This window comes from Silene latifolia, chromosome 4, assembly GCF_048544455.1.
Source record: "Silene latifolia isolate original U9 population chromosome 4, ASM4854445v1, whole genome shotgun sequence".
In the NCBI taxonomy this organism is placed as follows: domain Eukaryota; kingdom Viridiplantae; phylum Streptophyta; class Magnoliopsida; order Caryophyllales; family Caryophyllaceae; genus Silene; species Silene latifolia.
The window spans coordinates 713,096-736,449 of record NC_133529.1 but is presented as its reverse complement, the minus strand read 5'-3'; the positions used below and the strand labels follow the sequence as shown (position 1 = coordinate 736,449).

General features: G+C 42.3%; 1 protein-coding gene and 1 long non-coding RNA gene across 6 annotated transcripts; both read left to right on the top strand.

Moving 5' to 3' along the window:
* Positions 1-10,016: 10,016 nt before the first annotated feature.
* LOC141651963 (uncharacterized) lies at positions 10,017-12,011 on the top strand. Of its 4 annotated transcripts, none has more exons than XR_012546913.1 (4): positions 10,017-10,103; positions 10,338-10,826; positions 10,915-11,031; positions 11,176-11,446. It is a non-coding gene; the product is annotated as an uncharacterized LOC141651963 (long non-coding RNA). The 4 variants fall into 4 exon arrangements; XR_012546914.1 differs by lacking the exon at positions 10,017-10,103 and adding an exon at positions 11,807-12,011 and having other exon boundaries at positions 10,134-10,826; positions 11,176-11,256; XR_012546915.1 differs by lacking the exon at positions 10,017-10,103 and having other exon boundaries at positions 10,134-10,438; positions 10,552-10,826.
* Positions 12,012-13,337: 1,326 nt separating this feature from the next.
* On the top strand, positions 13,338-15,236 carry LOC141651962 (uncharacterized). 2 transcript variants are annotated; one of them, XM_074459649.1, is made up of 4 exons: positions 13,338-13,519; positions 14,115-14,309; positions 14,451-14,609; positions 14,799-15,236. In XM_074459649.1, the coding sequence occupies exons 2-4, from the start codon at positions 14,190-14,192 to the stop codon at positions 14,940-14,942; spliced, it is 423 nt and encodes a 140-aa protein (XP_074315750.1). In that variant the 5' UTR covers positions 13,338-13,519; positions 14,115-14,189; the 3' UTR covers positions 14,943-15,236. The 2 variants fall into 2 exon arrangements, with proteins under 2 accessions (XP_074315750.1, XP_074315749.1); XM_074459648.1 differs by lacking the exon at positions 13,338-13,519 and having other exon boundaries at positions 13,550-14,309.
* The last annotated feature ends 8,118 nt before the right edge of the window (positions 15,237-23,354 follow it).

Sequence of the window (23,354 nt, the reverse complement as noted above, 5' to 3'; positions counted from 1 at the left end):
ATTATTACTTGCAAATTAGTCAAATAATACACTTGTTCAAAACTTAACACCGGGTCTCTTTCAAACAAAAAAAAAAACTTAACACCCGTCAAATCACAAATACTATTATACAACTGGTTGTACAAGAACATTGTACAACCATAATCAATTTTTTTCGAGCTCTTTTAATTTCTTATTTATATTTTAATATTTTGTTGTTAAAAATTAAAATTTATTTGAGCCCATATATACTCCCTCTTATTCACTATACTACTATAGATCCCGCGCAAATGCACGGTTTTTTAGATAGGGATATTAGAGAATGTAATTGTTCCGGGTGTAATTTCGAAGCAGTTATTGTGACCACGTAAGCTTGTTGAATGATGTCGTTGCTCGTCTCTTCCTTTCACTCTTTCCTGTAAAGATTAACAAACTGAGGACTCGGCTTGGGGCCAAGTGTACTCACTCCGACGCTCAAGTCAGTAAACTTAGAGAGATAAGTTGTATGTTACTTGGCAAAGTATATTGTAGAGAGATAAGGGAGTTTATACCAGATTATTGGATTGTGAGATTATTAGATGATTTTCGGATAGTTTTCGGATCCTTTTCTCAATGAGAGAAGTGGAGTATTTATAGACTTTCACCTTTTGTCACCAAGTGGCCAAGTGGCAGAGCAGGTGGAAAGACCGTTTTACCCTCGGCCGGGTGACCCATGGCGGTAGCAGCTGGTTGACTCCATGCCGAGGGGACCGGATGTGAGTACACGATATGTCTCTCGACTGGCTAGTTGCCGAGCCGAGACCCAAGTGACAGGCCGGCATGCTTCGTCGGCTAGGCCGTCCTTCTTGTTGACTTGTTGTCTTTTGGCTTTGACCTTGGTCAATATGTTGACTCGGTCAGCGGGTGCAGAATATGCCCCATCAGTAACAATTATACTATTGGTATTTATAGAGGTTTATTTTTAGTTATTATTTAAATATTTTAAATTAATACATTATTAATTTTTCATATTTTTCATATACATCATCGTATTTCGATATGAGAAAAAAATGAACTATGAACTAATCAAGGGAATTTAGTAAAGTTATAAAATATGTTTAATGATTTTTTTCTTTAACATAAAACTAATGATTACAAATAATAAATTTTCTCAAATTATGTTAATGATTTTTTATTTTTTTTGTGATGAAGCTAATTATATCAGTTTAATATTTTGTTTTATACAAAATGTGTCAAGTCATTCTCTCATATATAATAATACATAACAAAAATTTAGAAATTTACAGTTTATAAAATTATAATGAATTTATCTTCTTTAATTAAAATATTAATAATTTAGATTTACAAAGAAAATATTATTATTTGATTAAAAGGATATATTTTGAATAAGTGATAATAATTTAAAGAAAGAAGTATTTTTGTTTTCTTATTTAGCTTGATACCTTTTGGAGGAAAACTTTGGAGAATTTTATTCTCTTAGTATATAGGAGGATTCATTCCAAATTTTATACCTTCACATTTTTATATTTCACCTAATTTATTTTAATATGAGAAAAAAAAAGTAGTATGGCATGAATTTTTTTTAACATAAAGTTAATGATTTTATTTTATAACTTTGCTTAAATTATCTTAATGAGTTTTTTTCACGTAGCTAATAATATTATTTTATTGTTTCATATAGTTTAAGTATGTATTAAGTCATTTTCGAAGAAAAATTAACAATTATGTATTTATAATTTTATACTCCTTTTATTTTATTTTGATTAAAACATTATATAATTATAATTTAGAATTTAATAAAAAAAAAATCATGCTTTAAGAAAAAGATTATAGTTTAATGAGAAAATTTTATTTCTTTCCTTATATAAGTATGTGGAGTTTGGAGGGAAAACTTTTGAGAATTTTTATTCTCTTAATAGTAGGGGGGATTCTTTCATATTTCCTTATTCGGATTATTCGGGTTTTCTTCCATATTTCCTTTTTTGGGTTGATTTGTGTGGTCCAAATTAAATTGCATGTGGGTAGTGTGTTTTGTGTGGTCCAAATTCACTCTCTTATTTCTTATGCAAAAAGGAAAGGGGAAAAATATATTCTCTCATAGTTTAATTGTTGGTTCCTCTTTCCTTTTCGATGTTAGTCGGGTGTTGGTTCCTCTTTCCTTTTTTTGGTAAGTTTTGTGTGGTCCAAATTTAATTCTATGCGGGGTTGGGTGTTTTGTGTGGTCCAAATTTATTTCCTTAATTTTGGTGCCCAAAAAAAAAGAGAACCAACAATTAGACTAGGAGGGAGTATTGAATATGAGGGAGTATTATTTTTTATTTTCATTATAATTTTTAAAATTTAATATTTTTATAATTGAGCTCAGATTTTTTTAATTAAAGCTCATAATCTATAGGTCTAATCTCAAGTAAATAATTCTAAATCTCGACTTCTTTTCTATACAACCAATACAACTGGTTGTATAGTCTATTTACTGGGTCAAATATCATTAAAATTTCACATAGATATACTCCCTTCATTCAACTCCACTTTACATATATGTTTATGCACAAATATTAAGAAAACTATATTATCAATCAATCAATACTATATATTAAATCCAGAAACCAAGGGACTTTAATCTAATTAAAGAAAGTTATAAAAATTAATTATACTATATAGTTTTAAATCAATAGCACCGTGTGATGGACCCGATTAAGGGATCTCAATGCAAATATTATATAGTTTGGGTTAAAATTAAACTATATAGAAGTTTGGTAAATTTCATAAACATTTGTAAGAGATTAAAACATGGTCAATTTCCTTAAAATAAAATAATTAATTAAGATGGTCATTTTCCTTAAAATAAATTATACTATATTGCATAATTTTTTCGATTTGATTTAATACATGTATGTAATATATTTATATAAATATATAATCCTATTAAAATTGCATGCCTAAGTAGTAAAAGTAATTTCGTATGTAAAGAAAAGAATTGTAGTAACATTGAAAATAATTATATGGTAGTAATCACTCATTTGAATAAAAAAAAGTAACAATATCATCAGCGACATTACTGAAAGTGGTAGAAACAACAACGGAAGTAGTGAAATAATCAATATTAATGCGGCAATAGTGAAAGTAACAATAATTACGACGGGAGTAATGAAATTATCAATATTAATGCGGCGGTAGTGACAATAACAATAATTACTTTGGTGATCCATTCGGGGGTGGTGAGCAGTTGTCTAGCAAGTATAATATGGATGCGCGCGAGATTAGCTGGGGATGGAGTCACCACGAGTCTGATAGTAGTATTCCGCTGTTTTGTCATGACATTTTATTTACTATAGTAATCAAATCTAGTACACTTGATTATAAGAACGTATGAAGATTTCATATTTATATTGACTACTATGGATATACTGGTAACTTAATACATACATTCATATATTATCTTTTAAAGTTAAGATTTATTTTTGGTATTTATTAATATGGTACTTATCTTTTTAGATTAAGATTAATATTTACAAATTCTGTTTTTTTCTAAGTGATGGGGCATATTCTGCACCCGCTGACCGAGTCAACATATTGAGCAAGGTCAAAGATATCCACAGCAAGTCAAACATATTAGACAGCCTAACCGATGAAGCCTGTCGGCCTGTCACTTGGGTCTCGGCTAGGACAACTAGCCAGCCGGGATACATATCCGCGTACTCATATCCAAGACCCCTCGGCCGGCCGGCCTGCCATGGGTCCATCGGCCGAGGGTAGAACGGTCTTTCCACCTGCTAGCCACTTGGCCACTACGTGACAAAAGGTGAAAGTCTATAAATACTCCACTTCTCTCAACGAGAAAAGGACCCGAAATATAACCTAAACATCTTATAATCTGGTATAAACTCCCTTATCTCTCTGCAACATACTTTGCCAAGTATCACACAACTTAATCCCTTTAAGTTTACTGACTTGAGCGTCGGAGTGAGTACGCTCGGTACCAAGCCGAGCCCTCAGTTTGTTCATTGTTTCAGGAGAGGCCGAAAGGAAGAGTCAAGCAAAGTTATCATTCAACAAAGCTTACGTGGTAACAACACTGCTCCGTAATCACACCCGGAACAATTGGCGCCGTCTGTGGGAAAAAGATACTAAAAGCTAGTCAAATCCCTTAAAAACAAAAAACAAAACCCACCCAAAAAGCTACGAAGATGTCAAAACAACCAGAAGCAATTGTGAGTGACGAAACCGCATTCTACCAGGATGACGCAGTCCCTAATTCTGGGATAGGGCAGTCCCCCACCGGCCGGTTCACTGAATCGAGGTACGGGATGCCGAAAGAGATAGAAACGTCGCTGCCCGCCGACCAAGTCACTGTCATGGGACATGTGGTCGATGCAGCCAAACTGAAGCTATTCCTGGACCTGATAGGTAGTACGCCGCTAACCCCCGTCGTAACGACGGTTACAGCAGCGCACCCACATGCAAACAGGGCCCATAAAGTGACTCCGAATAACCTGACCGGAGCAATGCAAGAGGTTGGGCGTACCAAAACGCCAGCGGTGCCCGTGTTGTCAGTGAGTGACCAAAGTGCTTCCCACACTCGCGGGAGGACAGCGTCGCCGCGGCACTAACGAGGCCACCCCCGAAGAAGTGAAGAAAGAAGTCCGACTTTCCAAAGTCGGAGAACAAGAAGCCCTTCCCGCCACGGGGAGAGAAGCCGGACTAGGATTGCGAGGAACCGATCGCCGCGTGTCATTCGGCACGCGGTCAGACATCCCCTCAACGCCTTTGTCCTCGAAGTCCCGGTGCCAACTAAGCTGAAGCTGCCGGCCATATCATACAAAGGGGATAGCGACCCCACCGACCATGCCGAGGCTTTCGAGTCGTACATGGATATATGAGGTATTCGCTGGTAATTGGGTACTGATGATATGACTACGTTCGTCGGGTGGTGATAATTGAGAGTATGAGAGGGTATGTTATGAAGGGCACCTGAGTTAAGTCCGGATAAGAGGTATTCATTGTCAAGTGGTAACTTACGTGATCAGGATTGACTAGTTGGATGTGATTATGGGTCTATGATGTGTATAAATGTTTGTGTGAAGTTCTGACCTCACGAGAAGTGGTATGGTGTGATAGTCATAAAGTTGTTATATGAATGTTTGTGATATATGTTGTGTACGCCAATCTAATGGAATGAGGTTAAAAAGGTAATAATTTGATTGATCTGGCATGGATAGTTAAAATCGTAGGTGTTTTGATGATACATGTATTTTCCGTGAAAAGGTATGGATGATATGCATGAGATTCTTGTATGTTTATTCCGTATAAAATGTTGTGTTATGGTCGAGTAAAGCAGTTTTGAGTAAGTTTTCTTGTCCGGAGAGTTATACTGAGTCAGTGTTTGTGGAAATTATATGTGGGCGTGATGTTTATCGATGTGGTTGTTGTGCCTCGAGTGGTGATCCGGGCATGATACTTCATGTTGTGATGCGGGCATTTTCGCACTGCGGTGCGGCTGTTGGTGGCGGTGTTGCGATGCCGTCACCGGTTGCGTGGAGTAGGTGAGATGACTATGATACGAGTTTTCGAAAGTGCATACCAGTTATACATAGATTGTTGTTTTGTTGCTGTTGTTTCTTGTGAGTTTCGATTAGACATGTAGACCGTCGTTTTGTTTGTTGATGTTTCTTACCAGTTTCGGTTTGGGAATGAGGGTAGAGGATGATATGAAAGAGAGTTGTTTATGTTTTCGTTGTTATCATGTTATAGTGATATTCTGTTGATGGGACACAGTTGTGATAGGTTTTACAGTAAGTTTGATCTTGTTCTAGATGAGGCTTTGGTAGACATGGTAATGATATGATATATGCAAGTGATTCGTAGAACATGTGTGGTAATGATCTGATATATGCAGATGGTTCATAATCCTTTGTTGAGACAGTGAGTGTAGGGTGTTGGGTATTTAGTGTCGTGTTAAGTTATGTATGAGTCTGGCGGTAATGAAAGAAAGGAACTTGAGGATCTAGTGTGAGTGTACGTAACAAGTGTGGATCGTGAATTATGCTTTTGGAGATAAGAGTTTTATATAGTTATATAGAGAGGTATGTCGTGTTGCGGTAATGTGGAATAGTTAGAGTGTTTGTTATGATCAGTATTGTGTGGTATTGGTTAGATGGAGTGCAGAATGAGTTGAGGTATGAGAACTGTTTAAGTAAGAGAGCCTTGGATATAGGAATAATTAGTGTTTAGATTATAGGCGGGTATCTTTCACATGTGGTGGTAATGAAGATAATGAGAAGTATAGCTAAGGATCTAGTATTAGTGAGTTACGGGGACGTAACATGTGTCTTAAGAGGAGTAGGATGCGGCAAAGAGCGTTTGAGGGTTGTGCATGTCGTAATATTATTGGACGTAGAGTGTTGGTGTAGCATAAGGAATGGATGGGTACATATAGTGGTTGATAGTGTTAAAAAGGCCATGGCTGTGCTTGTAGTAGTTCGATGTTTAGGAGTGTGAGAATTTTTCGATAGCGTTGATAAAAGTGGATGATGATATTTATGAGTTCGAGAGTTTTGGCAGCTGGATGATGATGTTGATGAGTGTGAGTAAACTTCGAGGACGAAGTTCCTTTTTAGAGTGGTAGAATGTAACATTCCATTTTGATGGTTGATCTTCTTTTGTGGATTGTTTTGGTATTGAGTGCTATTGAGTGTTATGGAAGTGAGACAAGATTGGAAACATTATTTTGTGGTTATTCGATAATGTTATGAAGTCAATATCGAGAGGATGTGTTATCTAGTAAGCGTGGTTAGTGGAGCTGGTGTTAGGTGTCCATGTTTTATAGGTTGGGTTGGAACTTCGGGGACGAAGTTCTTTTTAAGGGGGGAAGATTGTAACACTACGGATTTTTATAAGCTAAGTACTCGACCGAGTAGAGCCTACTCGGCCGAGTAGTGTCAGGAGTGTAGTTTGTTTGAGTTCTGCTGAGGAATACTCGGCCGAGTATGGTGAATACTCGACCGAGTAGAGGATACTCGGCCGAGTATACACCTTACTCGACCGAGTATCCGGCCTGACGGGTATTATTTCTGCGGTTTTGGTTAAAATGATTAGAGGTTATACATAATCGTTCGTCAGTTTCTAAAATCATTTCTCCCCAAAAACATAAACTACGTTCATTCTCCTCTAATCATCTTCATCAATTCCAAGTCAAAGGTTGTCGATTGTGGGTTCTAGCATCTCATTCCGTGTCAATCGCCGTAGTAAGTGTCTTATACTTGTTCATCTATTGTCATTCTTATAAGTTAACAAACCCTAATTTGGTTAATTTGGGGATTTAGGGTTTTGGTCATCATATGTTGTTGATTGTTGATTATCTTTGTTGTAGGTGATGATGTGTTACTAGTTGTGCATTTGTATGATTGATTGCGGCGTAGCGGTTGCGAAAAGGTAGGGTTTCTCCTACTCGATCTTAATTGATTGAGATTGCATATGTTCATAATTGTTGTTATCTGGCGATCATCGGAGGATGGGTGTTGTGGAGACTGTGTTGGTGTGGTTGTGTTGTGACGGTTGTGGCTTTGTGACAAAATTGTGATCTTTGTGTGTGTGTGATTGTGGTGGAGTCACTTGGGGGAGTGGCTTCACACCCTAGTTCGCCCTCCGTGGAACCCGTCACGGGAGGGGATGTGCACATTAAGGGACGGGGATTGTTAGTCGCTCGTTGATGAGCCGGACTAGGTGGGGATGGGCTGCGGTCACCCATCGGCGGCGAGGATTACCTGTTGCGATGGGTAATGGCGGGGCTACACACTTCGGGTGTAGTCGGTTCTTGTGTGAGATCGATGATCACCTGGTTGTATTGTTGTTGTCTTATATTGATTGAGTAATCTTGACCCCGTGTTGTTGTTTTGTAAAACTGCGGTGATCCATTCGGGGATGGTGAGCAGATTGTGACAGGTAATGCAGATGTTTAGCTATGGGACAGTCATGGGGAGTCATCACGTCAAGTCTAGCTTTCGTTGTTATGAGTTTAGATGTCTTGGATTTCATTTGTATTGAGACCTTGTACGTTTCTTTTGAGTTGGTCTGAGATAATGTAATCTTTAACTTTTATACTTTAATAAATGTGGTTTGGAATTTGTAACTTTGATATACTAACCTCGGGAAACCGAGATGGTAACAGCCTTTCATGCTAGGGTAGTCCTTGGTAAGGTACCTTGGTATGAGGGGGTGTTACAGGCCGTTACCCCGAAGAGTGACGGAGACATAACGACTGATACGTAACATGTTCACAACGGTGGTTGGGATAGCAAATCTGACCGCCTCGGCTAAGACCGTGCGCGGAGGAGGAAGCGACCGACATGCCAACGTGTTTAAAAAACGTTAAGAAGCCGGTGGTAACAGCAGTAGCAGCATCACCATCAGTGGGCGACTCAGAAGCCGACTGGGCTGCTTCAGCTGCCTTTGCCCTCTCAGCTTCCTCCCTGGTCGCCTTCACTTTTTCAGCATGGGTCGCCTTCTCCGCGGCCTCCTCTTTCTCCTTCTTCACCTCTGCCTCCTCCGCAGCCTTTGCATCCGCAGCAGCCACCTTATCATCAAGCAGCTGGTCGAATTTTTGCCACGGGAAGGAGCCGTCAGGAAAGAGCTCTCTGATTACTTCCCTGGTAGCTTCTTCGGCCTGGTCCCGGTATTGGGCGCACATTTTAGGGATGACGTCAGTTTGGAGCGTCTCAATGTCCTCCTCCCTCTGGGCGAGGATAGCCTTTGTGTTCCTGTGCGCCTTCGACTGAGCCCTGTACAGAGACTTCCATTCTTCCCTCTTGGCAACAGCAAAGTCGAAAGCGGGCTGAAGCTTATCCCGCTCCTCCCGCAGCTTAGCGGCGTCAGCCTCCGCAGCCTCAACCTTGGCCCTCTCGGCTAGGACCGCCTTCTCAGCATCCTCCCTGAGCTTTCGCTCAGCCTAAGCAGAACCAAGCCGAGGAAGAAGAAGCCGGGGAATAAATTTAACTTGCGCAGAATACGCTCAACACTCGTCGAAGGTCCATACCACGGCATAGACTACGCTGGGGGCAAATTGATGGGGCATATTCTGCACCCGCTGACCGAGTCAACATATTGATCAAGGTCAAAGATATCCACAACAAGTCAAACATATTAGACAGCCTAACCGATGAAGCCTGTCGGCCTGTCACTTGGGTCTCGGCTAGGACAACTAGCCAGCCGGGATACATATCCGCGTACTCATATCCAAGACCCCTCGGCCGGCCTGCCATGGGTTCATCGGCCGAGGGTAGAACGGTCTTTCCACCTGCTAGCCACTTGGCCACTACGTGACAAAAGGTGAAAGTCTATAAATACTCCACTTCTCTCAACGAGAAAAGGATCCGAAATATAACCTAAACATCTCATAATCTGGTATAAACTCCCTTATCTCTCTACAACATACTTTGCCAAGTATCACACAACTTAATCTCTTTAAGTTTACTGACTTGAGCGTCGGAGTGAGTACGCTCGGTACCAAGCCGAGCCCTCAGTTTGTTCATTGTTTCAGGAGAGGCCGAAAGGAAGAGTCAAGCAAAGTCATCATTCAACAAAGCTTACGTGGTAACAACACTGCTCCGTAATCACACCCGGAACACTAAGATTAATATTTTTATTTTTATTTAAGTGTTTCAAAAAACTTAGAGTTTCTAGAATTGCCTGAAAAAAGTCTCATAACAATGTAATACTTTGTTTTTAACAGGCTATTCAAAATCTAGAAGACATGACGAAGAATGACGTGTATGAGCAACAGGGTTCCCATCTACATATGCTACGTATATTTCAGACTGTCAATGTCTGTTTGAGTTCAATGCCTTGTTCTCATCAGTGTTACGAGATTTCGTTTGATAAAAAATCCCTGGGGGTACTCAAGACAGTTTTATCAGCTTTTCCTATGGTACGTCGTACTTTTTACGCGTATCTTACAAATATTGTATTATCTGTAAGCGACCTTTTTAACATGATGTTGGACATTTTACCATATGTAGGATTCAGAACATTTTGATATAGACGTAGAACTGACGAAGATCTTTTTGCGGTTACCAAAATTGTCGGATTTTGAGAAGTTTCTTGCATTTATAAACGATAAGCCGCTTAAGGTAAGGGCTAATTTAAGTGTCTATGCCTCTGTTCCTTTTGTCTTATGATCAATTATATAACTGAAAGTACATTGTTTGCAATTACTCACAGATTGAACGTCATTTAAGCATTTGTATTTGAAATATTTTGGTTTTTTTATTATATTTTTTTCCCTCCACAACAGTGAGTTTCGATTTCTATCCATGATATGAGATTTGTTCTAATTTTATAACATTGTTTGCAATTACTCACAGATTACTGAAAATAATTTGGAAGAGCTTTTCGCCTTTTTTCCTCCTTATGTTCCAATGCTACTGACAGCTTAGGAAGTCATTCACAAGCCACTTTAATTCAGGTTTGCTTACCCAACACGATCTTTGATGAACCACTTGTATTTTTTTTTCCATTGCCTGCTTAATGCTTAAGTTATTTCACACGTCTTCCTTGTGACGGGTATATCCGTCACAGGCTTGTGACGGGTCAAATACTAATCACATGAGTAAATAAGACAAAAGAGAATGCTACTCCCTAGACAATTTGTTTTTGTCTTATCTCCCCATGTGGGTTGTATTTGGTGGAATTATTTATGTGCGACGAATATGCCCATCACAAATGAGAATTTGGTGGAGTTATTTATCTGCAACCACTTGGAACTTGTGGCATTCACGGTGGGATTCAAGAGATCTAGTCCAGAGTCTCCATTTAAGTTAGCTGGCGCTGCTGCTATTGAACAGATGCTGTCGGTAAGTTGAACTCGCAAGTTGCAACATATTTTTATGTTATGTTATGCTGCATATAATTTGATGCATCCCTTTTCCTTTTTTTTTGCAGGGAAGTTTTGTTCAAGATGTAAACAGTGATTTATTTCAACTTTGTAGGAAAGAATGGCTAGAGGAACTAAGTACCCTTATTGGTCATGGAAACAGATGCACTTCTTACATATCTTGGGTACACTTTGTTGGTTTCTAATTTCATTTAAAACCGATGCATTCAGTATGCTTATTGTTTTGTTTCTTTGTTCAGTTTGTTTAGTTTTGTTAGTACGAAGTAGTATATTACCATTATTCTGAACCTTTTTTTTGTATTGTACAGAAGTTGAGGAACAGTCTTCCTCTTGTGATGAGTATTTTAAGGGGCAGCGGAGACTCGTAGTAGATGCCGCAACTCAGAGAGGTTATAACTTGTTTGTTTGGTGACTTCTTGGACATTTATGATCTTTTGTAATATATTTTGGGACTTTCAAGTGTTCAGATGTTTACTTAAACTTGCCTTGTTTTGTAACTGAGAAACATTAAACTCATTTTGTAGACGGTTTGTCGTTGGATAGTTTAATGGGTAAATTATGACTTTTGTAGTCTAATAATGTGTTGGGTTTAATGTTTGAGGTGCATGATTTGGTGAAGGTGAGAAGACTCATAACATAAGAACCCAAAAAAACTGTGGAAAGGTGTTTGCAGTTCACAAAGTCAAGTTTTGAATTAAGTTGTAGAACGGATTTGGATATCTGATCTGAACTCTTCCGATACTAAACCAGATATCCGAACATGTTTGGATCAGATACTAGATAATAGATACCAACTTTTTAATTTTTTGGATACAGATATCCTATCCAAATGTTAAAAATGTTTTTTAACGTTTCTTTGTTGCCTAAGAAAACTTTAGAAACCAAGTGGTGTTAGTCCAGTGATAGTTGGGTTAAACCTTGAAACTTGCAAAAATGCAGGAGTTGAGAGGTCTCGGGTTCGACTACCAGCTGGGCGATGATCACTTGGTCATTGCAGCCCCCGAATGGAGTGATTTACATGGTCCATGTGGTGGTACGGGAATGCATGGGCTCGGGGCATTCAACCCCCTCGTCATTAAAAAAAAAAACTTTAGACAATTAAAATTAGGTACATATTTTCTTAGAGTATTTAGCTTTTTTATAAAAAAAAAAAAAATATATATCATATATTTTCTAAAGAATTGTTAACAATTTTAGAAAAATATTCAGTTCTTTTATGATTTTTTTTTTTTATAAAGTAATTTAAAACCTTCTCTAATTGATGTTAATTCATTTTAGATTATTATTTCATTGTTATTATTTTTTTTAAAAAAAAATTGATTGTATATTTTGTAACAAGTATAACTAATTTCACTTTTTATACTCCCTCCGTACCACACCAAAGGTAACGTAAGGAAAAATGGAGTATTTAAGAAAAAGTGGAAAAAGTGAGGGTAAAAAGGGAAAAAAATAGGTGGGGTATGTAATTGTAGGTTTAATTGTGGGTTGGTAGGTGAGGTATGTAATCGCATTTTGTGTAAATATCAAATGGGTATAAGGATAACTTGGTAATGTTGTGGGCCAAATAAGAAATGTTACCTTTGGTATGGTACGTCCGTTTATAATAAGTGTTACCTTTGGTCTGGTACGGAGGGAGTATATGATATATTGAATTTCTCATGAGATTTTGGGTAAAGGGTTTTATTTCACCTTTTATAGTATAACTTATGAGGTCTAATCACTACTACAATCTAAACTAAAGGGGTTTAATTTCACAACTAGGTAAAGTAATGAAGCTCTACTTTCGCGGTGTTGTAACCGAGAAACATTAAACTCATTTTGTAGACGGTTTGTCGTTGGATAGTTTAATTTCGGTCTAAGACCGGACCGGACCGAATTTATTAGGTCTATATCGGTCTAAGACCGGACCGGACCGAATTTATTAGGTCCATTTCGGTCTAAGACCGGACCGGGCCGTAAAATACGGGTTTGGACAGTCCAAGAGCGAATTTATTAGGTCCGGTTTTCGGCCCACCTAAATAATTTTTACGGTATTTGATCCGGTCCGGTCCGTGTTTGGACCGATGCTCAGCCCTACTAGTGACTTTTATTGGGTCAATTCTATTCTATACCTTAGCAATTTACCCAATTATCGTCAATCGTCATAGATAGACAAGGAACAATCGGATCGGATTCTCGAATAAAATCACTCCCTTTTTTTTTATCGCAAAAATTAGCAACTTCCCTAATCTCTTGTCGTCTCCAATTTGTGCATCATCCGTGGAATACTATCCTGATTATCCGTATAAAAGCATCTCCAATGGTTTGTTTTAAGGACTTGCTTGCAATATTTACAAAATAGCAAGCAAGTAGCTTACCATTGGAGTAAGAAAAAAATGATGTAGCTTATGAGCATTGTAGCTCTACTAAGCATGTAGCTTGGTTTTTTTTTATTAAAAAAAAAAAAAAGTTTATGATTGGAGGAAAAATTTTATTGTGGGTCCCATAATGTAGAAAGTGTTGTAGCCAACCATTGGAGCAATACGTAGTTGAAGAGCAAAATAACTAAAAAAAACGTATTGACATATCAAGCTACAACGTGTTGTAGCCGTCCATTGGAGATGCTCAGGGCCTCAGGAAGCCTGCTTTTGAAAAGATTCCATGCGAACCTAGGTATTTTTATTCAACCTAGCTTTTATTTGTTGTTGTTGTTGTTCGTTGTTGTTGTTGTTGTTCGTTGTTGTTGTTTTTGTTGTTGTTGTTGTCGTCTTCTTCTTTCCTTGCTTCGGTTGCGGTTGTTGTTGTTAGCTTGTTGTTGTTGATGCAATCGGGCCTGTATTGTTGTTGTTGTTGCTGAATATCAGGAAATTAGAGTAGATTGGACTTTTTGGTTTAGGGTTTCGGACGAAAAGTAAGGGAAAAGAATCGTTTTTGTTTTCGGGAATGCCTAAAATATGTTATCCCAACACGTGTCGAGTGTCCGATACTGCTATTTTGTGCGAATTTTTCAAATTTTAGGTCTAATGTGAAGTGTTGAAGTGTAGTGTCGGTGTCGGACACCTAGGTATATCGGACACTCGACACGGCAACTAATTGAAGTGACCGAGTAACATAGGCCTAAATTTTACCATCATGTATTCATGTTGATTCAATACTCTTGGTTGGTTTCTGTAGAGTACCACCAATTCGGAGTAGGGTGTATGTCATGTCCGATGTTTTCTACTACAAGATTATTAAGCATGTAAAGTTCACAACTCTCATCCGACAGACTACTCACGACGACCCTCTTGTTCGGAAAGATGCATTCCTAGGGATTCAGGATTATATAACAGTTGGAGCATGCATGAGAGGGGATAGCGACAAAGACAAAGAAAAGGCTATGTTTAAGAAAATATGCAAGGGCATCACTGATACTGATGACGGTGTTAGGGAGGCAGCGTACGAACTACTCAAGATGGTTACGGTAGGTTACATGTTGTAGCTCTTGTTTTACTTTTCCTTTCCCTTGAGCCAACCAAACACCCCTAATTTACTTTTGTTTCAGTATCACTATTATAGTGATAAAAAGGTTACGTAGTTAAGTTTATCTTGTGTGTACATGTAGAATCGTCTAAACGATGAGAATTATGTTGCAAGTTTATTTGTCCGGAGTGTTATGGAAGCACTTGCACATGCTGAGATGGGTGTTCATCTAACTGGAAATAAAGGTTTTGATCTCCTTATGCATCAAATCCCCTCCTGCTTTCACCTTTTCGTTAGAAAGGTAACAAGTTTGGTACTCCTATTTAATTTATATGCTATAGAGTGTGCTACACTTACGTTTGTTTTGCTCAATAATACAAATTTCTATACAAGCAAACCAAAATTGATATTAAAAAAGCAATTTTTGAAGGGTTGAAAATTGAATATAATATGGTTGTGCTCTTGAAATGTAATACTTTGTTATTAACAGGCTATTAAAACTCTAGAAGACATGATGAAGAATGACGTGTGTGAGCAGCAGGGTTTCCATCTATATATGCTACGTATCTTTGAGAGTGTCAATGTCTGTTTGAGTTCAATGCCTTTTTCTGGTCAATGTTTGTTTGAGTGCTAATACCGTTCAAGTTATAGCAAATCCGTTGTGGTCAAGGTCAAAGTCGAACATCTTCAAAGGCAATGGAACGATTGTTTATGCGAATAACAATCACATGCTCACAGGCCCGGTCCTGCGGTTTGTGGGGCCGTAGGCAAAAGTGTAGATTATGGCCCCTTTTAAAAAATACAATGTATGATAATTTTCTTTAAAGCACTAGTTCTATTACCCATGAAATTCACGGGACTATCTATGTTTTTACGTTGATAGTGTTTTGTAAACCGAATTCGCGATCGCAATGAGTCTTGAGGGAAAAAAAAAGACTCGTAAGAAAAAAAAAATATTAATCAATAGTATATTGCCATAATATATCGTCAAACATATGTTATGTTTATGAACACAATTTACTAAATTTTATCACAAATTATTAATATTTTGCTATGAATATTGTTACGTTTATTAGTCTTTTGCCACGATTTTTGTTATTATTGTTGTTTGTCTTCAATATTTTGTCTTTGTTTATTATACTCCCTTCGTTCCGGTCATTTGTTTACCTTTTACTAAATTTAAACCCGTGCAAAAATTACACGGATCTACTCATTCATTTTATTTGTAAAATCTAAATAATGAATGAAGATTTTTAAAAAAAATGCACAAAGTTCTGACTGAATAACGTTTTATCAAGATTTATTGATAAAAAAAGTATACAATTTGTATACGAAAGCTTTGTCTATATTTATGTTATATTCTAAAAATTAGAAAAAAAAATATTAACAGATTACTCGTATATTCTATGTTATCTTCGATACAATAATATAAAAATAAAAGCTCAATATCCTCTCTCTTAATAAAATTAACTGCCCGACAATTAATACCAACAAGTAATATATAATAAAAAATATTTTTTCTTTTTGTTAATTATCTATTTTTAAAGTTGATTATTAAATAAAATTAACCGTCCGACAATTAATACCGACAAGTAATATATAATCAATTACGCCTTCTTTGTTCATGGAAGATGATACCGTACTTATGAAATTAAATTTTTGTATGAATTAAGAGGTATATATATACACATACAAGTAAATAATAGGGTTAGAGTTTCCACAAGATAATATACTCTAAAATATCATAAGATATGGACATGTATATAATATTGTACAAGAATATTTCATAACAATAGACATTAAAAAAAATGGTCACTACTCAGTACCTAACTTTGCAAAAAAAAAAAAAAAAAACATAGCCATTATATTTTACGGATTAACTAAATTTGAAGTACCGATCTAAAAAGACCCGACCTAAAATAAGTCATACATGAAAATGAATGATCTGAAGTGACCCGAGTGAACCCAACCCAAAATGATCCAAAACACGAAATAACTCGACAACAGTACATCCGATATTGACTCGAAACCCTAAATAACCCGACTCGACTCGACCCATTCTGATCCAAAATAACCCTACCCAAACCCGACCCAATTAATACAAAATGGCAGACCCATTTGACCCAAAATATGTGGCAGACCCCCACTTAATAATCCACCATAAATCAATCTACCATTTACCGTCCCATTATTACAAACTACAACTATCCCAAAGATTCTCTATGTATAGCTGACTAGTTGTAAAATAAGCTACTGTAGTAGTAACTAGTAACACAGTACAATATCCGAGATTCATGATTACGTGAACCACCCAAATAAAATAAATGACCACCTTGACCAACTTAACCTGCCTTCTCTCTCTTACTTTTTACTCAAACTTCTTTCTTACCTTTTATTTTACCATCAAATATATTTTTCATGTAAAAATTTCACAAAAATTGAAAATATATAGTACATGGATCATAATTTTATATAAAAAAAATCATTTCTTTTTTATAATATTTTTTTTTTGTTCGAAATAAAATTGATGGGGCATATTCTGCACCGCTGACCAAGTCAACACACTGAGCAAGGTCAAAGATATCCACAGCAAGTCAACGACTTAGATAGCCTAGCCGATGCATCCCATCGGCTCACACTGGTCTCGGCGTGACAACCTGCCAAATGACACACATCCGCGTACTCATATCCAAGACCCCTCGGCGGCGAGTCAACATTGTCCGCCGGCCTGCCATAGGTCCCTCGGCCGAGGGGTAGATCAGTCTTTCCACCTGCTAGCCACTTGGCCACTTGGCCACTACGTGACAAAAGGTGAAAGTCTATAAATACTCCTCAACCTTCATTGAGGAAAGGATCTCACAATTATAACCTAAATACACTATTCATCTGGTAATATCTCCCTTATCTCTCTACAATATATACCTAGCCAAGTTACACAAATTTTGATCCTTTAAGTTTACGACTTGAGCGTCGGAGTGAGTACGCTTGGCACACGCCCAAGCCCTCGCCTTCGTTCATTGTTGCGAGGAAGGCCGCGAGGGACGATAGAAGCAAGAAGGATTCAACTCAAGACATCATACTACAAGCCACGGGTGGTAACTAATCACTGCTCTGGAATTACACCCGGAACAATTGGCGCCGTCTGTGGGGAGAGACACTAGAAGCTAGTCACATTCATTCCCAAAACAAAAAAAAAAAACCCACCCAAAAAGCTAAGAAAATGTCGAAACAGCAAGAGGTGTTCGTAACCGACGAGCCCCTCCACCCAGATGATACCTTCAACAATTCTGGAGTCGAGCAGCCCTCCACCGGCGGAGTAATCCAACCGGAGTTCGGGATGCCGATAATACCAGATGCACCGCTGCCAGCCAACCAGGTCACCATCATGGGACATGTGGTTGACATAGCAAAACTGAAAATGGTCCTGGACCTAATTAGCAATGCGTCTGCTCACACTGTCACACCGACAAGAGCGGCGGAAACCACCCAGGAAGCCAGGGCCCAAAACGTGACTCCGAGAAATCTGAACGGAGCACTAGGAGAAGTTGACCCAGTCAAGACGCCGGGGGAGCCCAAAGTGGGCGCGGTGGACCTAAGTCCTTCCCGCACTCGCGGAAGGACAGCGTCCCCGCCACACGAACGAGGCATACCCCAAAGGAGCCGAGGAGTCCGACTCGGCGAGTTGGAGAAGGAGTCATAGTCGAAGAAGGAGCCCCTCCCGCTACGAGGGAGAAGCCGGGATAGGGATGCGAGGAGCCGATCGCCACGTGTCATTCAACACGTGGTCAGGCAACCCCTCAACGCCTACGTCCTAGAAGTCCCGGTGCCAAACAAGCTAAAACGCCACCCCTATCATACAAGGGGGATAGCGATCCACCCGACCACGCCGAGGCTTTCGAGTCTTACATGTCGGTATGGGAGCAGCCCGACGAGGTCCGGTGTCGAATTTTCCCAACAACTCGCATGGAATGGCTCGGAGCCGGTACAAAGGGCTTCCCGATGGTTCGGTGTACTACTACGCCGACCTAAAGGGCGCTTTCCTAACCCGTACTCTCGCAATAAGAGAAGGGCCGTAGAGACCTCCGACCTCCTAACTATCGAGACGGGAGGGGGCGAGTCTCTCCGGCTACGTGAAGAGGTTTGATGGAAAGGTCCAAAGAGATTCGAGAAATTAATCCCGAGCTGGCGGCCTTCGCGCTGATGAAGGGCCTCCCGAGGGGAGCCTTAAAGAACGAGCTCATCAAGAGCGGAGGCCTAGGCCGGGACGCGCGCCGGGAGGCGGCCGACCAGGCCATCAAGGTAGAAGACTATCACAAGACCTGGGTAGATCCCAGCGAAGCGAGCACTCGAAAAAGAGGAGTCACCGGCAGACAACCAGACGAAGAACGCCGCGACAACAACGGTTCGCGGTCCGACGGAAAACGCCGTGAGAATAACAGATCACGGTCGGACAGATCCGACCGGAGGCAAGACTCGGTGGGCGCCGGGTGGAATTCGGGAACGTACCACCGAGGCGGTATAGTGAAAAAACCCCCTCGTCGTATCGCCCGCCGAGGTCTTCGCCCTGAGCAAAAACGAGGGCCAGAAGTGGGAGAGACCCCCAAGCCAAAAAGTGACGGTGACACGAGCCATCGATGAGTACCACGGCCACACCGGCCATTTAACCAACGATCGCCGCCATCCGAAGAATGCCATAGAGGAACCGATCCGGAAGGAAGCCTCGGCAAGTACGTCGCAAAGGCCGAAGACCGACGCCGGCGGTTCGGATAAAAAGTCCGTTTTCGAACGGATAGGAGTGATTCACGTTGTCATCGGGGGCAACGAGAACGGAGGGTCCGCTCATGGGCACAAACGACACCTAAACGAGCCGTATCGGGCCATCAACTTTGTGCCCAACTCAGGGATCCCCTCCGCAAGCATCCCCGACATGACTATTGGAAGAAAGGACTACGAAGGGGTCATCGCCCCTCACAGCGACCCGCTCGTAGTCAATTTAGACATATCCAACCACCTGGTCAAGAGGTGCCTGATTGACACAGGCGCATACACGAACATCATGTTTAGAGAATGCTTCCTCGGCCTCGGCCTGAAGATCAAAGACTTAAGCCCCTGCACCAACCCGCTATACAGCTTTTCAGGGGCCGGCCGGTACCACCGGGGTCAATTAGGCTCCCGGTGAGATTCGGCGAAAGACGCGTCGGCCAAGAACGTCCTAGCCGAGTTTGTGGTCATCGACGGCTCGTCCGCGTACAACGTCCTCATAGGCCGGTCACACCCTAAGCGAGGCCGACGCAGTGATGTCCATCCGGGCCCTAACACTGATGTACGTCTCGGACCGGGGGGAAGCGCATAAGCTCGTCTCCAAAGACGAGAAGGATGAGGTGATCAACGTCCAGATAGCTGCCCGAGGATGCAACATGCAGTCCCTCAAAGAGGCGAGAAAGTCCGAAAAAGGGAAGAGTCCGTCCTTGCAGCAGGAGGACGACCAAATGGATACAACTAGGGGCCGACGAGGAAGTGCGCCCGTAATGAGCCTAGGGGGCATCGGTAATCTCGTAAGAATTTATGTAGCCGCGGAGGTGTCCAAAATATCTGTGGACACCCCAACGCATGTTTTCACCTAATGAGAAACCATCAAGCCTTCGATCAAAGCGAAATTTTCCCATCAGTTATCTATCAAGATACCGACGCCGGCTCACACTGTCATACCGACAAGAGCGGCAGTCGTTGCGAAGACATTAGCGCCGTCGCAGTCACCCCAAGTAGTAGACGCCACGGCAGTCACCCCAAGAGGTAGACTCGTCGCCCTCCAAGTGGTAGACGCCACGTAACACGCTATCAAGATACCGACGCCGGCTCACACTGTCATACCGACAAGAGCGGTAGTCGTTGCGAAGACATTAGCGCCGTCGCAGTCACCCCAAGTAGTAGACGCCACGGCAGTCACCCCAAGAGGTAGACTCCGTCGCAGACACTCCAAGTGGTAGACGCCACGTAACACGCTATCAAGATACCGACGCGGCTCACACTGTCATACCGACAAGAGCGGCGATCAAATTGCGAAGACATTAGCGCCGTCGCAGTCACCCCAAGTAGTAGACGCCACGGCAGTCACCCCAAGAGGTAGACTCCGTCGCAGTCACTCCAAGTGGTAGACGCCACGTAACACGCTATCAAGATACCGACGCCGGCTCACACTGTCATACCGACAAGAGCGGTAGTCGTTGCGAAGACATTAGCGCCGTCGCAGTCACCCCAAGTAGTAGACGCCACGGCAGTCACCCCAAGAGGTAGACTCCGTCGCAGTCACTCCAAGTGGTAGACGCCACGTAACACGCTATCGAGATACCGACGCCGGCTCACACTGTCATACCGACAAGAGCGGCAGTCGTTGCGAAGACATTAGCGCCGTCGCAGTCACCCCAAGTAGTAGACGCCACGGCAGTCACCCCAAGAGGTAGACTCCGTCGCAGTCACTCCAAGTGGTAGACGCCACGTAACACGCTATCAAGAAACAGACGCCGCTCACACTTTGTCATACCGACAAGAGCGGCGGTCGTTGCGAAGAACTACGACGCCGTCGCAGCTTACCCAAGTGGTAGACGCCACGTAACACGCTATTAAGAACCAACGCCGGCTTCCCCGGTCAATCCAACAAGAGCCATCGCACATTACACTCGCAAAAACATTCAAAGTGTCGTGGAAGCGTTGAAACACAGTTGAGATACGTACTCAAAAACGGCCCCGGCCAAGCCGAGGCGAAAACAAGAAGGGCGCTCAATTAAGAGTACAGGAAGACAACTCTGATAGAGGTGAGATAAAGACCACGGCCAGGCCGCAGGCGAAAGAAACGAATTATTATTAGAAGATAAGTTACAAGATTTACAAGTGAGAAGAATACGACGACGGTGTCCCCGGATAATCCGAGACACAACCTACTAAAAGTTGTACAAAAAGCAAAGGCTACGATTATACCAAGAGATAGCGGGAAGGAAGAGCCGAGTAATTGGCCCACGGACAAATGAAATCGATCACCAAACTTGTTCTCATCAAGCAAAGACATGTTAGTGAGGAGTCAAAACAGATCTGTGAACTTGCTCTCTTAGGCCTGCTGCTGCCTGCCATCAGTATCGGCGGCCGCATCTTCCCCAGTAGGCAACCCAGCAGCTTCTCTAGCAGCCTCAGCCTTGGCCTCGGCATCCTCAGCTGCCCTCATCCTTTCGGCCTCCTCCTTAGCCACTCTAGCCCTCTCAGCAAGAGCCGCTTTCTCCGCGGCCGCCTCCCCCTCCATCTTCGCCTTCGCCGCCTCTTTGGCCGCCTCCACCGCGGCTTCCTCCTTAGCCGCGACTCGTCATCAAGCGAAGACGTCGAACCCGTCCCACGGGAAGGAGCCATCAAGAGGGAAAAGCTCCCGATAACTTCCCCGGCAAAGATCTTCGGCCAAGTCCCGGAACTCGGCGCACAGTTTGGGGAGCATGACGGTTTGGAGCATATCGACGTCCGCCTCCTTTTGCTTGATGATGGCCTCTTTGCCACGAATCAGCTCAGCTGGGCCTTAAACATGCCCCCGTATTGATCCTTCTGCTGGAGACAGAGGTCAGCACGCTTCTGAGCAAGGCTACATTCCTCCAGCAGCTTCGCAGCTTCGGTTGCCGCAGCCTCGGCCTTAGCTCTCTCAGCAAGGACCTCCTTTTCGGCGTCCTCCCGGAGCTTTCGCTCAGCCAAGAGCGCCTTCTCAGCATCTCCCCTGAGCTTCTGCTCATTATGGAGACTCAGCTTCGCCGACGCAGCCACCTGCTTAGTGGCATTACACTCGGAAACAGCTCGAGCAATGACCCTCTCCTGCTCCTTGAGGCGAGCCCCGTAGCCACGTTCCACCTCGCCACTCCCCTAATCGCTTTGTGCCTTCCTCTATAAGCCGGGAGACGGAAGCCTTCCGGGGGGGAACGGCGGTGGTACTTTGGCCACCACTGCAAGGGCCGGGAGAAGGAAACCTTCTGGGGATGAAGAAATGACGGTGGCGCCCGATCGCGAGCTCGTGCGAGAAGCCCACCGCCGCCGCCCAACGTGAGCGATGGCCGATCGCGGCCGATCTCGCAAAAATTCAATTAAAGCATCGTATCAACCGACTTATCAGAACACCTAATGGCACGGCTAGGTTTAAACCACGGGATAGACGGATACCATGTCCGGCCTTCTTGGCCGGAGAAGGCACTTCCTTGCCGCCAGCAGAGAGCCGTCCTTTTCCTCCTACGAGATAAGGGGAGATCCCTCTCGCATCGAGTCCCCCTCATCAGGAATATCAACAATCTCCACCTTCTTAGGGGAGAGGACGGGAGTTGAAACCGGTTTCGACGCCGTCTTCCGCGTCCGACGCACTACGCCGCTAATCACCCGGCTGCGCCTCCTCCTTGCTCAAGCCCTTCAGCCGCTGCTCCATGAGGTCATTCGGCGACGTCCCTGCGATCATGGGCCGAGCCTTGGGATGCAAGTTAGCAACGGTTTTGTCTTTATGCGGCCCATTCTCCGAAGAAGATCCTCAGATAGGTCCGGTCCGAAGTGGTCTGCAAAAGAAACAAAGAATCAAGAAGAGGAAATAAATCGAAGTCCGAGAAAACAGGAGCATTGAGAGCGGTGACGGGCCTCACACCGACCCCACTCACCCTGCGCCAGGGCCGGTATGAGGCCGACGTAGCAAAGTGGCTCATCCCGGAGAATGATCTCGTCGGGGAATCCATCTTTTCGGCACCCCACTCTTGTCCACCTCGAAGAGCCTCATCGCCAACCTCTCATCCTCCTTCGGATGGACCTGCTGGCATCCATTTTCAGATGTTTCCGGGTGACCCATCTGTCATGCTCCGCCCTAGTCTCACACCGCAAGTTAACCTGGTCTTTGGAAGGAGCGGGCGCGGCGGATAGTCGTCCGGTACCTTAACGTACACCCACCGACCCTGCCATTCCTTGCTAGAAGAGAGCTTGTCAACAGAGACGTAACCTTGCTCCGTTTGCACGCTGTACCACCCGACACGGCCAGAGATTGATGGTT

What these genes read in the sequence shown, in the direction of transcription:
- LOC141651962 (XM_074459648.1), top strand. Translation starts at nt 14,052, where the DNA reads ATGTCCGATGTTTTCTACTACAAGATTATTAAGCATGTAAAGTTCACA. An exon ending in AACTACTCAAGATGGTTACG is followed by an intron (nt 14,310 to 14,450) that starts GTAGGTTACATG and finishes GTGTACATGTAG; the next exon opens with AATCGTCTAAACGATGAGAA. An exon ending in TTCACCTTTTCGTTAGAAAG is followed by an intron (nt 14,610 to 14,798) that starts GTAACAAGTTTG and finishes TGTTATTAACAG; the next exon opens with GCTATTAAAACTCTAGAAGA.